Below are 13,686 nucleotides of genomic sequence, written 5' to 3' on the forward strand. Positions count from 1 at the left end.
TGTGCCTCACACTGGCTGTCATGGTCATTTACTATGGAACCTTGTTAAATTCATTTTAAAAAAATACATACATACATAAAATTTGATCAGGAGCCTTTGAACTGTGGGAAAAAACATCAAGCCAGAGCAGCAGAAGAGCTTCTTGCTCCTGCTGTAGCAAGTTCTTCCTTCTGGCTTCTCTACAGCAGTCAACCTCATTTCCTTCCTCTCCCACTCTAGTTTCGTGTTAGGGTCTTTCTTTACCCTGTGCCTTTCTCTCCCTTCTGCCAGGGGATTAACTGGTACCATTGGAAAGGCCATGAGTTCTCCATCCCCTTCGTGGAAATGAAGATGAGACCTTATAACCACCGTAACATCTCTGGGAGGAAGAGACGGTCCCTACAGCTCTGAGCCAGCTGAACCCCCTCCCACCTCCCACCACCTGACCTTTTCTGTCATTTGTTTGTATTTTATAATATGAAAAGGGAAAAAAAAAATTACTACTCGTCTGAGATAGCAACCTGCCCCTCACGAGTGCTGGAGGGAACTATGGCACAAGCAAAGGTCATGGGAAAGGAAAGACCTCATTGCTTTGCATCTGTCCCAGAGAAATACCAAATTTCCAGTCTCCCTACCCCAATACTCTGGCCCTTAACACGAGAAGAAAGAGAGAAAGAGACAGACAGATTTTTGATATTTTTTTAAAAGACTTAGAAGTCCCCAGCATACCATGTTAGAAACGTTTGTCATGGGGCTCATGGCAAAAACCTTCCCCACAGGGACCTTGGTGCATCCATTTCCACTCCAGTCATGGCCAGGGACACTCGCCCTCTCCCTGACTCCCTTTCCCCTCTTGGCAGGGAGGTCCCAAGTTTCATGCCATCCTGCAGACACCAACTCTTCCAGCAGGCAGAGGCCTGTCTCTCCTTCTGGCTAAGGGCAATAGCCTGGTCATCCCTCCCCTGCGTGCGGGCACTTTACACATAGAGACAACGCAAGGATGAGCAAACACAAGGCTTATCCCATCCCCAGTTTTCACAGATCACACCAGGAGGGCTTGGTGAATATCTGCATGTGTGGGCAAACTCTAGAGAACCCACAGCTCACGTGTTGACCCCACCACAGCCAAAGTCATCCTCATGTACATGGGGGTGCAGTGGAACAAGAGCTGCTCCACCAGCCTCAACCTACATCATCTTCTCCTCTGAGCTGAACTCATCCCACTTCAGGTGCATGACATCTGCCTGCGTTATGCTGAGCTTGATGGAGAAGAAAGGATTCAAATTAGAGGACTTGGGAGAAAAATCACTACTTGTGGTCTTGAAGTCTAGGGCCCATTTCCTCTGCTATTTCCAAATTCCACAATTCTGTCTCACAGAGGTCATTGGTCGCAAACCAAAGAATCTCAGAGAAGGACCAGCAACAGAAAGAGCTATCACACAACTGCAGCCCAGACAGCAGCTGGCACAGCCCAGGTGCTCTTGTTCAGGGACCTCCAAGTACACGGGGAAGGATAAGGATGCAGCCAAGGGAAGACAAGTGCAAGCTGAGAAACTCCCATTCCCTTCCTTGTCCTACACCATCTCTCTTCACCACCATCACAAGAGGGACTCAAATCTCAGTGCCTTGGTATCACCATCTCTCTAACAGGAAATCAACTGTTTTCCCTCTTGGAAGGAAGGCTTAGTCCATTCAGATTTTGGAGCAGTTCAAGACTCCTGGAAGAATAGATGAGTTCACTCTTCCCATCTTTAACTTCTATCTTAAGGATGATGGACCCTTCCAATAGCTCTGGCTGCTTTCTGTAGTCATTGACACCACCTCCACGTAGCCCAAATGACCACCATGCTGGAGTCACTCCTCTGCCAAGGGCTCTGATCAATGCTGGGCATTGTCACTGGCTTGGTCTCGGAGAAGGGACTTGTCCCCACATCCAAGGACAATGCAGCTCATCGCTGGGTTCACAGCCAAGGGAGCATTACAAATGCTAAACACTGCTTTTTGATTTTATCACACTGAAGCTGCTTTGTCTCAAGAAACATCTTCCAGATGGCAACATAAAGGCATCTTTGCAGTAGCTTATAATTCAGGCCAGTGTCTCTTTCACGGTCATGCTCCTGCATTTTCTGACATTACTCACCATGGTTGCAGAGATGAAGAAGGGCATTAAGCGGGAAATGTAGCCTCCTTGTCCATGCCACGTACTGGCACACAAAATCATAGCTAACCCCAAGGACAGGATTAGATACACGGTCCAGCCCTTCAAGTGGTCAGCTTACAAGCTGCAGTCCAACCTGGAGGAAGGATGCTGTAGTTCAGCAACATCTCACAGGTAAATGAGGCACCTCTTCTTACTTACCATCAGGATTAAATCAGGCAACAAGTCAACCAGTTGAGGAACAGGTCAGTCAGGCTACAGATGATGGGATCTCTTGTAGGACATGGCCATTGTCACAGATGGCAGCATGTCACACCTCCCAAGAAACCTGCCCTGTTTTAGGTCCCAAAAGCCAACAAGAAGCAGCAGATAGAACTCATTAAAACCTAAGAAGCCTCCTAGTAGACCAGCAGAGTAATATGTTTTCCCAATATCACCAAGAGTTTATAGACAACAAGTGTCCTAACAAAAGCACTATAGTGCAGGGGTTATAACTAGGAGCAGATTGGCGGTGGATGGCATTCATCACCTGTCTCGGATGGTGCTGTTTATCTACCCAGGTGAAAGGAAGAGGTATTAGTGGAAACATGGGAGCTCATCATCCACAATCAAGTGGAAGGCAAGAAGCTTCTCTTTTCAAAGGTAAAGTCAAACAGAAAATCAACACATGCCAAGCTTTTCCAGGAGATTCAGAAGAAAATCATCAAAAAGGCTGATTATTCTCTAAATAGATTTTCTAATGTATGCCTCTCCCTCCCTGCTTATGTCTGTCATCCCTTTTATAAATCCTGTAATCAAGATGAAAGGGCCCCATTGACTCAACTCCATCATCGAGTCTGAAGGACGACCCTGGAGATAATATCTGACCTTCCAGTGCCGCTATATACCAATGCTGGTCCTTGATCTCAAACACAGTGCCAGGGTGTTGCCTTTCCCTTACCTTGGTGAAATGCAGTTGCTAAAATCTTTTAAAGGAAAGACATCTACATGTGGTGGTTTTTCTCTCCTGGTGATAACCTAACCCAAGCCTCAGCAAAAAATCAGCAGCAACGACCTGGTCATTTGGGCCATTGTCCCTTGTTCACATTGTCCATCTACAAGATACAATTTTCCAGAAATTTATTTTTCATTGTTGCCTGATTAATTTTTCTGGGCAAAGCTCCTGCCAGTGGTTTTAAGCAAATTTTTGCTTGATGTTGATGCTACAGAACAGCCAGGTGATTAAGTACAGTCTCTCTTTACCCTCCATCACTGGTTGGGTAAGACCTTTTTCTGAATTCATTGTCCAACCAGAAGTTCGGCCCTGTCCCCCATCAGCGTAGCGTCGAGATTGAATGAAGTCTTGGGAACAGGCCTGAAATTCCCAGAAACCCAGCCTGGATCCTGCACAGTGTTCATCTCAAGAGACCTTGGCTCCAGCACATGAATCATCACTGGGCTTTGGTGGCTCTTCTGCCACCCAGCTCATATGGCCCAGGCTTGCTACAGCCCCTAAAACAAACTTGAAGCTGTTACTCAAATCACACTATCCACTGTGAGATGACAACTCCTCTAACATCAAACAAGGAGAAGCATGTCAGATCCTTCACCCAGCAGATCACCATGACTGCCCAGGACCCCCACAGCCTTTCAAAGCTGCCTCTTCTTTCTAACCCCCAAATCCTGGAAGGAAACACCAAGGGACTTTTTCATCGCTCACATAGTTTTGATTTCCCTCTGTTCACATTCCTGCCAGTCCTCCAAGCCCACCTTTCCACAACGCACTGCACTAAAATGTAACCAAAGAAAAAAAAAAAAAAGGCCTGAAAAGAAAAGCTGCTTTTAGTAAAGTGATCCTTAAGACAGCATTTATAAATGACTAATATGGGGAAAGAAAGAGGTCAGGCCTTCCCCAAAGGGTTTTGTCAGAAGGATGTTGGAAGAGTGTCAGAGCCACACAAAGGTTGGGAAGAAGCCTTTGCTTCTACTCCTTATCTTTGTATTACTTTACCATGGAGATCTCAAAGCATAGCACCAGACTAAACGCCCTCTTGCCCCAAGCTCCTACCTCCTTCCCAAAGTGATGCTTACCCCAGATGAAGTGTCAGGGCCACCTTTGTCCCCAGTGGTGCAGCAGGTGAGGGCTCAAGTAGTGGTGTCCCCACACTGGGGTGGCCCTGTGCCCACAACAGACTTAGAGTGACCTGCCCAAATACAGCAGGAGTCAGAATACCCGCCCAGTGCATCACCTCCGTGCCAGCACATGCCCTTTATCCAGACCCAGAGCCACCCTCCTGGTGTGTCCCCACCATCACACCCTGGGATGACCACACACCCCCTGCCCTGTGCCTCCCAGCAACACCCACAAGCTTTGACCTTACCAGACACTGCCAGCAAAGAGGTCTCACCCCCAAAAAAACTTTAATTCATGCTTACACCCACTAACAAAGGTCTCTGTCCCAGGGCCAAGCAAGAAGCCTATCCCTGTTTCTGTCAACCAAGCACCCCAGGATGGTCATCAAACCCAACCAAGACCCTTGGGGACCACCAGGGTACCCTCCAGGGCCACTCTCCCCCTTCCTTAAACCTGATGGTGCCCAGAGGGTGGTGGCAACTCATTGCCCCTCCCAGGGGGGAGGTTTGCAGTAAGGGGGAGGGAAAGGCTCTTTCCTGGGGAGATGCTGACGCCCAGAGCTGCCTCGGTACCCAGCCTACAGCTCTCCAGGTGTCAGTGGTTTCTCAGAAGGATGGTGACGCAAAGATCTAACAAACAAACAAGCAGCCCCCTGTGTACAGGTGTTACCCTGGAACTGTGTTTATTACTTTAAAAAATTTAAAAACCTTAAATAAGAAGAAAGAACAGAGGCAACGAAATCCCTTGGACAGGTTCTGATGAACTCAAACACAAACCAACACAACCAAATGAGGGGGAAGATAAAAGCAAATAAATGCATAAATAAAATAAATAATATAAATAAATAATATATTAAACAACCCTCCCCACCCTGTAATGAAAACGTAGCTCGAAGAATGGGATCGACGCTTGTTAACCATTGTTAACTAGTATTTTTAGTCCTGACCGCTCTTAGGCTATGTATAGTTCCTTTTTTTAATGCATTTTCTATACATTAATAAAAGATACCGAAGGAGCGAGCTGTGTGCCTGTCCGGGAGTGGGGTGGGAGCGGGGTCCTGGTGTATCCAAGCCCGGCAGCATCACAGCCCTAACCTCAGTGCATCTCCTGTCCCTAATCCTTGTTTACCCCATGGGAGAAGGGGCACGGGGCGGGGGGGGTTTATTAGCAGGAATTCGCATGCTCTCACCCTCCGGCAAGGTCATGCCCTGCCCCAGTGGAGATACATACTTCTGCATCCGAAGCAGCTGGCCACGGAGGCTTGGTTTTTCGCTCTGCGGTTTGCAGCTGAGCTGCAAGGTGTTGCCCAGCCGAGACAGCCGCCCCAGCGAGCCCAGCAGCAGCTGGAAGAAACCACGCTCCTCATTCGCAAAGCACGCCAAGAAACACAAACTGAGAGGAAGAGAGCAGCTGAGGCAAAGCACATGCAATGGGATAAAAAAAAAAAACATACAGGGAGGAAATTTTGGGGACAGCCCAGCGTTGGCTGGTGGTACCATCTCCATCCTTGGGGGTGCTCAAGACCAGGCTGGAGAAAGCCCTGAGCAACTTCATCTGACCCCAGGGCTGTCTTGGGCAGCAGGTCAGACCAGAGGCTCCCCAAGGTCCCCCCTGCTTGAGTTATCTTGTTAAAGTAAATAACAATAAAGTGACCACAAAGTCAGACCACGCTGCTGGTCCTTCAACCCCGGTAAGGCAGGGAGCTGCACTTTGGCCTCAGCCCAGTGCAGGATGCTTCGTTAATAAATTTAGCTGCTCTCACAAGCTAGAGAGGCCCTCAGCTCTGCAATTTGCAGCCAGAGAAAGCAAAGCTGCAGTGTAAATGCTTGGGAGCAGAGCAAAACAACCCCAAAGTCTTCAGTTAGAGCTGTTCTCCCAATTTAGACAGCAATCTGTTCTCAGCACGATGGAAATCCCACCGAAACCAAATTGCAAGGCTATTTCCAGCATAACATGCTCCCAGCGGAAAACAAAAAAAAGCCACCCCAAAAACAACAACCAACATTGATTTAGCAAAAATCTCTGGGACAAGTATGAATTTCAGAGGATTTTGAAAGTTTCCTCTCATTTCACATGCAGACTTTATTTAGACCTCCTCGTCTTAAGTTTTCATGTTTGACACGTAGCCAGGCAGGATGAGAAAGCCTGAAAGAAGCTCTTCTGCCAGACCACTTCAGTATTTTCTAAATTTAATTTCAGAGAGACAAAACAGGGGCATTTGTTTTGCAGCAGCTTCTTAACTTCTCTTTCTTGCTCCGATTCAAGAGAAAGAAAAAAGGAAGTCATAAGCACGGGGAGCCCCCACCTTGGCCATGGCCACCAACACAGCAAAAAGCCAAGCCTGAAGCCCGACAGACTCAACTGTCTGGATTAACTGTCATGTCCCTTCATGTCTGAATGGAGTCAGTGCCATGGAAGACCCTTCAGGCAAGCCCAGGGGCTCTCCTCTGCACATGGAGGAGCCAAGGGATGGAGATAGGTTTGGGATGGAGGGGAAGGCTTGCCTGTGCTTGTCATCCCAGTCTCACCCTCCTTGAATAAGAGTTGGCCCAATGCAGTGCATGTCATTTGTGGTCCCTTGGAGAAGGGCAGTGCCCTCTACTGTACCCTCCATTCAGCACGTCTGGGGCCAAGTGGGACCAACAGGACCCTCAATCCCTGCAGAGCGCCCTTAGAACAGCTCACCTGAAGGAAACACAGACTCCCATTGCAATAACAAGATGCATGAGGTGAGCACACACCACTTGGAGGTTGGTACCCAGAGAAGGCAGGTGTATGTGGAGCCGCAGCATCCCCCTGGCCCATAACCCACCTCCCAAAGTGAGAGCCATGGCCCAGCTCCATGCTTCAGATGGGATAAGAAGGGGGTTAGGGCTGGCACAAGCCCCTTCCTAAACATTCCAAGTTTTGAATTGGAACCAGGGATGGATTGCACCAGGAAAGGTTTAGACAAGCTCTTAGGAAGTATTTCTTTGCAGAAGGGGTTGTTGGGTGTTGGAATGGGCTGCCCAGGGCAGGGGGGGAGTCCCCATCCCTGGAGGGGTTGAAGAGTTGGGTTGACCCAGCGCTGAGGGATCTGGTGGAGTTGGGAACGGTCAGTGTGAGGTTCATGGTTGGACCGGATGATCTTCAAGGTCTTTTCCAACCGAGATGATTCTGTGATTCTGTGACTTAAGCCAGGGAGGTGTTTGGCCCCACCACATCCACCCCTGGGGAACTCCTGCCCCACCACCCATCACAGGTGCCCACCAGCCTCATCGCTCTGGGCCCCTCTGCCTTTGCACAGCTCAAAGCCATCTGTACACTCTAGACACAGTCCTGCAGTATCACACGTGGTGGGATCTCACATTTTCAGACTCTCCAGGAAATGCTCCTCCTTGGGCAGTCCAGGCTCTGCGCAGGCAGCACCATCAGACAGCACAGCCATGCTGCAGGCAGCCATGCTCCTCTTTGGACACTTCCAGCCTCTGCAGAGCATCGCACTGCCAGTCCCCCCCGCCCCCATCTGCACTTTGTACGGAGATATTTCATCACAGCCCTCTTACCAAAGTCCCCTTCTTGCATGAGCGATGCTTGGGAACTTTGTTCTACCAACAAACATCAGGAGGGTGTACAAAGGTCCTCAGCAAGGGCGTTGGGCATCCATCCCAAACCAGGAGCTCGAGCAATGCATTCCCAGCAACACACCCTGTAACCTCAGCCCAAAAAACCACAAGGGAAATGCTTGCCTAGGAGCAAGCAGCACTGTGGGAGGAGGTGCAATGCCTGCAGGAGCAAGGCTGGAGCAGGTCGATGAAGGGGCATCCTCATCCCATGAATTCACAGCTGTTTTATGCCTTGTGGGATGTGATTTTTATAGCACCATCTTTAACATTCTGGGGTTTTAATTCTCCCTCATAAGCCTGGATGTGCTCATCATCCCTTTAAAACCTTCATTCCCATTTTTATATTTTCAACTCCTGTGCCTACAAGCTCTAAAGCTTAATTATGTAGAGCATAGAAAAAAAAATAAATTATCTCTTTTAATCAAATCTAAATGCAGGGCTTTTAAATTTCATTGATTTGTCCCCTCTCCATGGGATGAGGCACGCTGTGAATAGCAACCCACAGGCTTATTCCCCCTTCCCTGTGCTACAGCCAAGGCATCAACATGCAGCGATTTTTCTGCTTCCAACCTGTTTCAACAATCTTCCCCACCAAAAAAATAATCCATATTATATACACTATGTTTGAGGCAAGAACCTAGCTGTGATTAGGGACCTCTTATAGTGGCACTTCTCTCCCTCCCAGTATTTAGGATTGCTTTCTGCTGTTGTTAGGGATGTTGGAGGTGTGAGCCCCCCTCTAGCATGCACCATGCAATGTATAAGCAGGCTCATTCCCAGCAGCAGGGTTAATCCTCTTGCTCCCACCCAGGTTATCTCCCTGGTGCTACCCCTCCGTAGGCACCGGGGCCTGGCATGGCTGCCTGTCAGCGGAGCGGAGCGCACCGGGATGCTGGTGGGAACACAAGCTGCCTCTGTTCGCCACAACAGCCCCTTGTCCCCACGCTGTCTCCTGCGTTTGGTGACATTGCAACAAAAGAGGGATCTGAAGGAAGCAACTCTGCAAATGTTTCTGAGAAAAATCCTCCCCATAAGTGAGAGAAGGGGGGGATGAAGTGGGAAACCCTTCCTCTAAGAATGTCAGGAGAAGGCGTTGGAAACAGCGGCCGGGAGAGGAGCGGCAGAGGGGACAGGGCTGGAGGAGCATCACTGGCAGCCAGCGTCCCCCTGCTCCTGAGGACAGGCTCTGGCCCTCCTCCTGCTCCCACGTCCCCTGCTGCTCTAAGTCATGCCGAAAGCAGCTGGCATCTGCCTGCTCACTGTCTTGTATCGGTTCCTCACCCACGACCCAAGGCCACCTCTCCCCCCAGCTCAAGGGACACTTTGCCCCTCCAAATAAAGGAACCTGCTCTCCCTCTTGAGGAGCAGAAAGAGGCAAAACACCCCCAGGAGAAAGGCCTTGGGTGTGTTTTTTCTCTTTCACTCGCCACGATTTGCATTTCACTCTCAGTTCCCTCCCCGGGGCGTGGGTAAGCCTCCACCGAGCTGCCCTGCCCAAGCCCCAGCACCCAGCTGCATATCCTTCCTGCCAACCCCCCGGGTAGCAAACGAGATGAGGAGGAAGAAGACTTTGAACTGTGAAGAGCAAGGGTCAAATAGTCCCCATCCCCAGGCAGGAGCTAAGCCCCAAGGGCAGCACAAAATGTCCCAGCACAAGGTCACAACCTTGGCCAACCACTCCAGTGCCACCAGCCAAAATCCTCATGTGGTCCCAAGCCGAGGAGATCTCCAGGAACAGCTTCCCCTGTGGAAATGGCTTACAGAGGGGAAGGGATAATACAACATTAATAATAATAATAATTTGGCAGCTGCTTATTATTAAAGAAACGGGATGGGATCTCCCTGCCCGCCTCGGCTGGGCTCCGGGGGAAGCTGGCAAGGAGGGACAGCTGCTGATTGCTTCTTGGTTATCATGGGGCTGAGCCAAAGGAAGGACTGCACCAGAGGGGACAGCCGGTACAACAGGTTTTTCACCTAAAAATCAACATTGGCAGATCAGATGCACCACCCACCTGGCACAGGAAACCCTTGGGAGCGGCCCCTCCAGGAGGAGGCACAAGCCACCACTTCCCACTACTGGGGGCACATGATGGTCCTTGGGGACACCGAGGCTGTGCCCAAGCATCACACACTCCTCGGCCTTCGGTTCACACCTCCCACAAATCCAGCCCTTGGGAGGTGACAGGAAGACGCTGCCGGTGACCCCCAGAGACCCCCATTCACCGACGATGTTTTTGTCCCCTGGCCTTCATGTAACTGATCCTTAAGCCATTCCTAAATGGGAAGGCACCACATCACGCTGCCAGGACCCACCCGGTCCCAGCACTCTCCCCACCTCCCAGCACGTCTCCTCTCCCCCTTGCCTGCCGCCAGCACTGCCCGTAGGATTTCCTCAGGAAGGAGTTCCTGAAGGCTCATACACACAAAACAATCATCAGCTCTAAAATAACAAAGAGCTCTACCTATGAGGTTTGCTTTCCTTCCAAACCCCATGGCACATACTGAAACACACCCCAAGCAGAGACACGTGCTCTCCCTCCTCTCCAAACACACTTGGGTCCCCGTACCCCATCTTTACTCAATGCAAGCACCAAGCAGGACCTGAGGATGCACCCAGAGACCCCACCTTGCTCCCCATTCCAGCCCTTTCTTTCCCCTAAACACCAGGGAGGATGCTCCAGCAGACCCAGACACCCCTCAGGAAGCCCCCCTGCATCCAAAGCCTCCCAGGTGATGTGTGGAGAAGAGGCAGCCCCAAAAAACTCACCAGTTTGGTGAGTCTTGCTCCTCGAAGAGCAGCCTTTCTCCCATCACTGCCCATGTGGGACTGAGCCCCAGGCACTTAAGGGCAGCCCTGAAACAGCACATTAGCACCAAGGTGGGACGACACCTGAGACCAATCCTTCCCCAGGGCTCCCCCCTCCCAAGCAGACAGAACCCAGCAGGCACCAACTGAGGGAGAGGAGAGGGTGAAGCAGCTGCCATGGAGCTTGCCAGCCCCAAAAACACCAGCTCAGTGTTTGTTCTCCACCCCGTCAAGGGTCACCATCCCATCCCTTCCCATCCCGCTCCTGCCTCCCCATTCTCCTCCAAAGCCGGAAAACCCATTGCTGCTTGTAAAGTAAATACCAAGGGCTGCTATTTTTATCCAGCCCACGACCAGGCATGCTTTATTTTTGGTGTTTAAACTGCAGGCGTTTTTTTGTGGGAGGGGGAGAGGGAGGGGAAAGGCAGAAGCATGGGGGAAAAATGAGAGGAATGTTTCTCCGGGAGCAGAGTTTTCCATTGCTTACTTTAAGTTAGGCTAACATCTGCAAACAGCAATCGCCACTGGAGAGCAGAGCAAGCAGCTGGGAGGAAAGGTGTGATTGTGTCTGCAGTCACTTCACATCTCCTCTCATCCCACCATGCCGAGAAAAACCCAAATACACCGGCCTCAGGTGCTAGCTGGGTGTTACCAAGGCAGAAGTGAAGCTCCCAGCTGTGTACTGGGGCAAACTGCTGAATAAACCATCTGAATCCAATGGAACAAGGGGGAAACAAGAGAGTGTTTCTATTTGCAGTGTAAAATTAGTAGTGTTTTCCAAATAAAATGAGGGGTTGAGCAGACCTTGGAGGAAATGAAAGTTATCAGGGGGGCTTTTTGGCATGGGAAAAACTTTGATCTCACACGGAAGTAAGGAGTTTGGGAAGGACCACAACAACCCCCAGCAGGGCTACAGGCTTGGGGAGGAGTGGCTGGAGAGCTGCCAGTCAGAGAGGGACCTGGGGGTGTTGTTTGACAGCCGGCTGAACAGGAGCCAGCAGTGTGCCCAGGTGGCCAAGAAGGCCAATGGCATCCTGGCTTGTGTCAGCAATAGTGTGGCCAGCAGGGACAGGGAAGTGATCCTGCTCCTGTACTCAGCACTGGTGAGGCCGCGTCTCGATTACTGTGTTCAGTTTTGGGCCCCTCACTACAAAAAGGACATTGAATTACTCGAGCGTGTCCAGAGAAGGGCAACGGAGCTGGTGCAGGGTCTGGAGCACAGGTCTGATGGGGAGCGGCTGAGGGAACTGGGGGGGTTTAGTCTGGAGAAGAGGAGGCTGAGGGGAGACCTCATCGCCCTCTACAGCTACCTGAAAGGAGGGTGCAGAGAGCTGGGGATGAGTCTCTTTAACAAAGGAACAAGTGACAGGACAAGAGGTAATGGCCTCAAGTTGCACCAGGGAAGGTTTAGACTGGATATTAGGAAGCATTTCTTTACAGAATGGGTTGTTAGGCGTTGGAATGGGCTGCCCAGGGAGGTGGTGGAGTCCCCATCCCTGGAGGTGTTTAAGAGTAAAGTTGACTTAGCACTTAGGGATATGCTGTAGTTGGGATCTGTCAGTGTTAGGTCAATGGTTGGACTGGATGATCTTCAAGGTCTTTTCCAACCTAACCAATTCTGTGATTCTGTGATTCTGTGATTCTGTGATGGGTGGAAAATGGGCTGGAGGTGGGATTTCATTTCCAGCTGATCCCAGGCCTGGACTCGAACTACATCCCATGATGTGACAGGGGCTTGTCTGGTATGGACTTACTGGTTCCTGCGCTTGAGGGGCACCAGCAAGCAGGGAGAGGCGTCATCTGGAGCTGCAATGATTCACCAGCGGCTGAGTCACAGCTTCCTCTCACCCATTCAAGTTTCTGAAAAACAAAACACTATCCCTTGGAGTCCAGATACGCTGGGTACCAAACAAAACTAAGAGGTGGCAGGTTCAGCCCACACACCCCCAAAATGTACTTTTTTTCCATCACGTGTGAAGGAGCCATGGAACTCCTCGCTGCAGGAGACACCCACAGGGTCAAGCATCTTTCAAAGCATCTCCTACAGACCACTGTACACAGAAATGTGGTCTGACTGATTATATTTGTGTATTCTTGCATTAATTCTAAGTTTCTTTAAGTCTATCCGATGCTTCCCAACTTGGTTTAATGGTATCACTATACTCATCAAGACTCTCCTTTACAAGTAGCAGTATCATGAGAGGTTTAAGAGCTGAGGTCAGTGTTATCGGTGTCCACCATTGCTGCCACTTTGTCACAATATTCCTGCTTGAAGCCAAGTGTGTGCCAAAGCACCGTGCTTGGAGGGGGCCCCAAAAAGCTGGGGAAGGTGCCCAGACCGGCAGCTCCTCCCTCAGTGACGCCTCTGCCAAATTAAATTAGCGACAAGAAAGCTCCAAGCCCCAGCGGGACTGTTTGCCCAGGGAACAAAGCAAATCTCCCAGCTGCTGCGGCAGCAGCGCTGCCAGGGACAGGCAGGGCTTTCATCTCCCTCGACCCCGGGGACAGGCACTCTCGAGCCCAATGCCTCGGGTCATGCTCGCCCTTAGGGACCTCTAATAATAAATATTTCCAGGGAATCCTATTAGGGTGGTTTCAAAGGTGACAATACACTATCTGGCGCTGTAGGGTGGCTGCGTGTCCCTCAGGTGACTGCCAGCACTCAGGTGGTTTCTTCTGCATGTTTTCATAGGGGGATTTGGTGCCTGCAAACGAGGGAACTGCTGCAGCTCAGTGCGAGGGGAGAACCAGGATTGGGTGAGCTGGGATCGGGTGACCTGGGATCAGGTGAGCCGGGATGCAGTGAGCCATGAACACAGTGCAAAGTCCTGGGATCTCCATCCTGCAGCATAAAACCAAGGAAAAATTTCCTGGCGTTAACAAGCAGCAAATTTTTAGGTAAAAAAGGTTTGGTACTTCCCGCAGCCCAAAGGCTACTGGGAGGCACTTAGCACAAGCTGTAGCCTGCAACATACGATTCTTGGGGTCTGTCACCCCTCCAGCCTCAGTGCTAGGATGAAGGCAG

At 50.5% G+C, this 13,686-nt stretch overlaps 1 protein-coding gene across 1 annotated transcript in view; it reads left to right on the top strand.

Moving 5' to 3' along the window:
- The window catches only part of TNR (tenascin R), an 81,558-nt gene extending 76,293 nt beyond the window's left edge, over window positions 1-5,265 (top strand). Inside the window, exon 22 of the mRNA XM_074877024.1 lies at window positions 271-5,265. Coding sequence (XP_074733125.1) covers window positions 271-390 — 120 coding nt within the window. The 3' untranslated portion in view covers window positions 391-5,265. The remainder of the gene's footprint in view (window positions 1-270) is intronic.
- Window positions 5,266-13,686: the final 8,421 nt, after the last annotated feature.

Source organism: Strix uralensis, chromosome 8 (assembly GCF_047716275.1).
Source record: "Strix uralensis isolate ZFMK-TIS-50842 chromosome 8, bStrUra1, whole genome shotgun sequence".
Lineage (NCBI taxonomy): Eukaryota > Metazoa > Chordata > Aves > Strigiformes > Strigidae > Strix > Strix uralensis.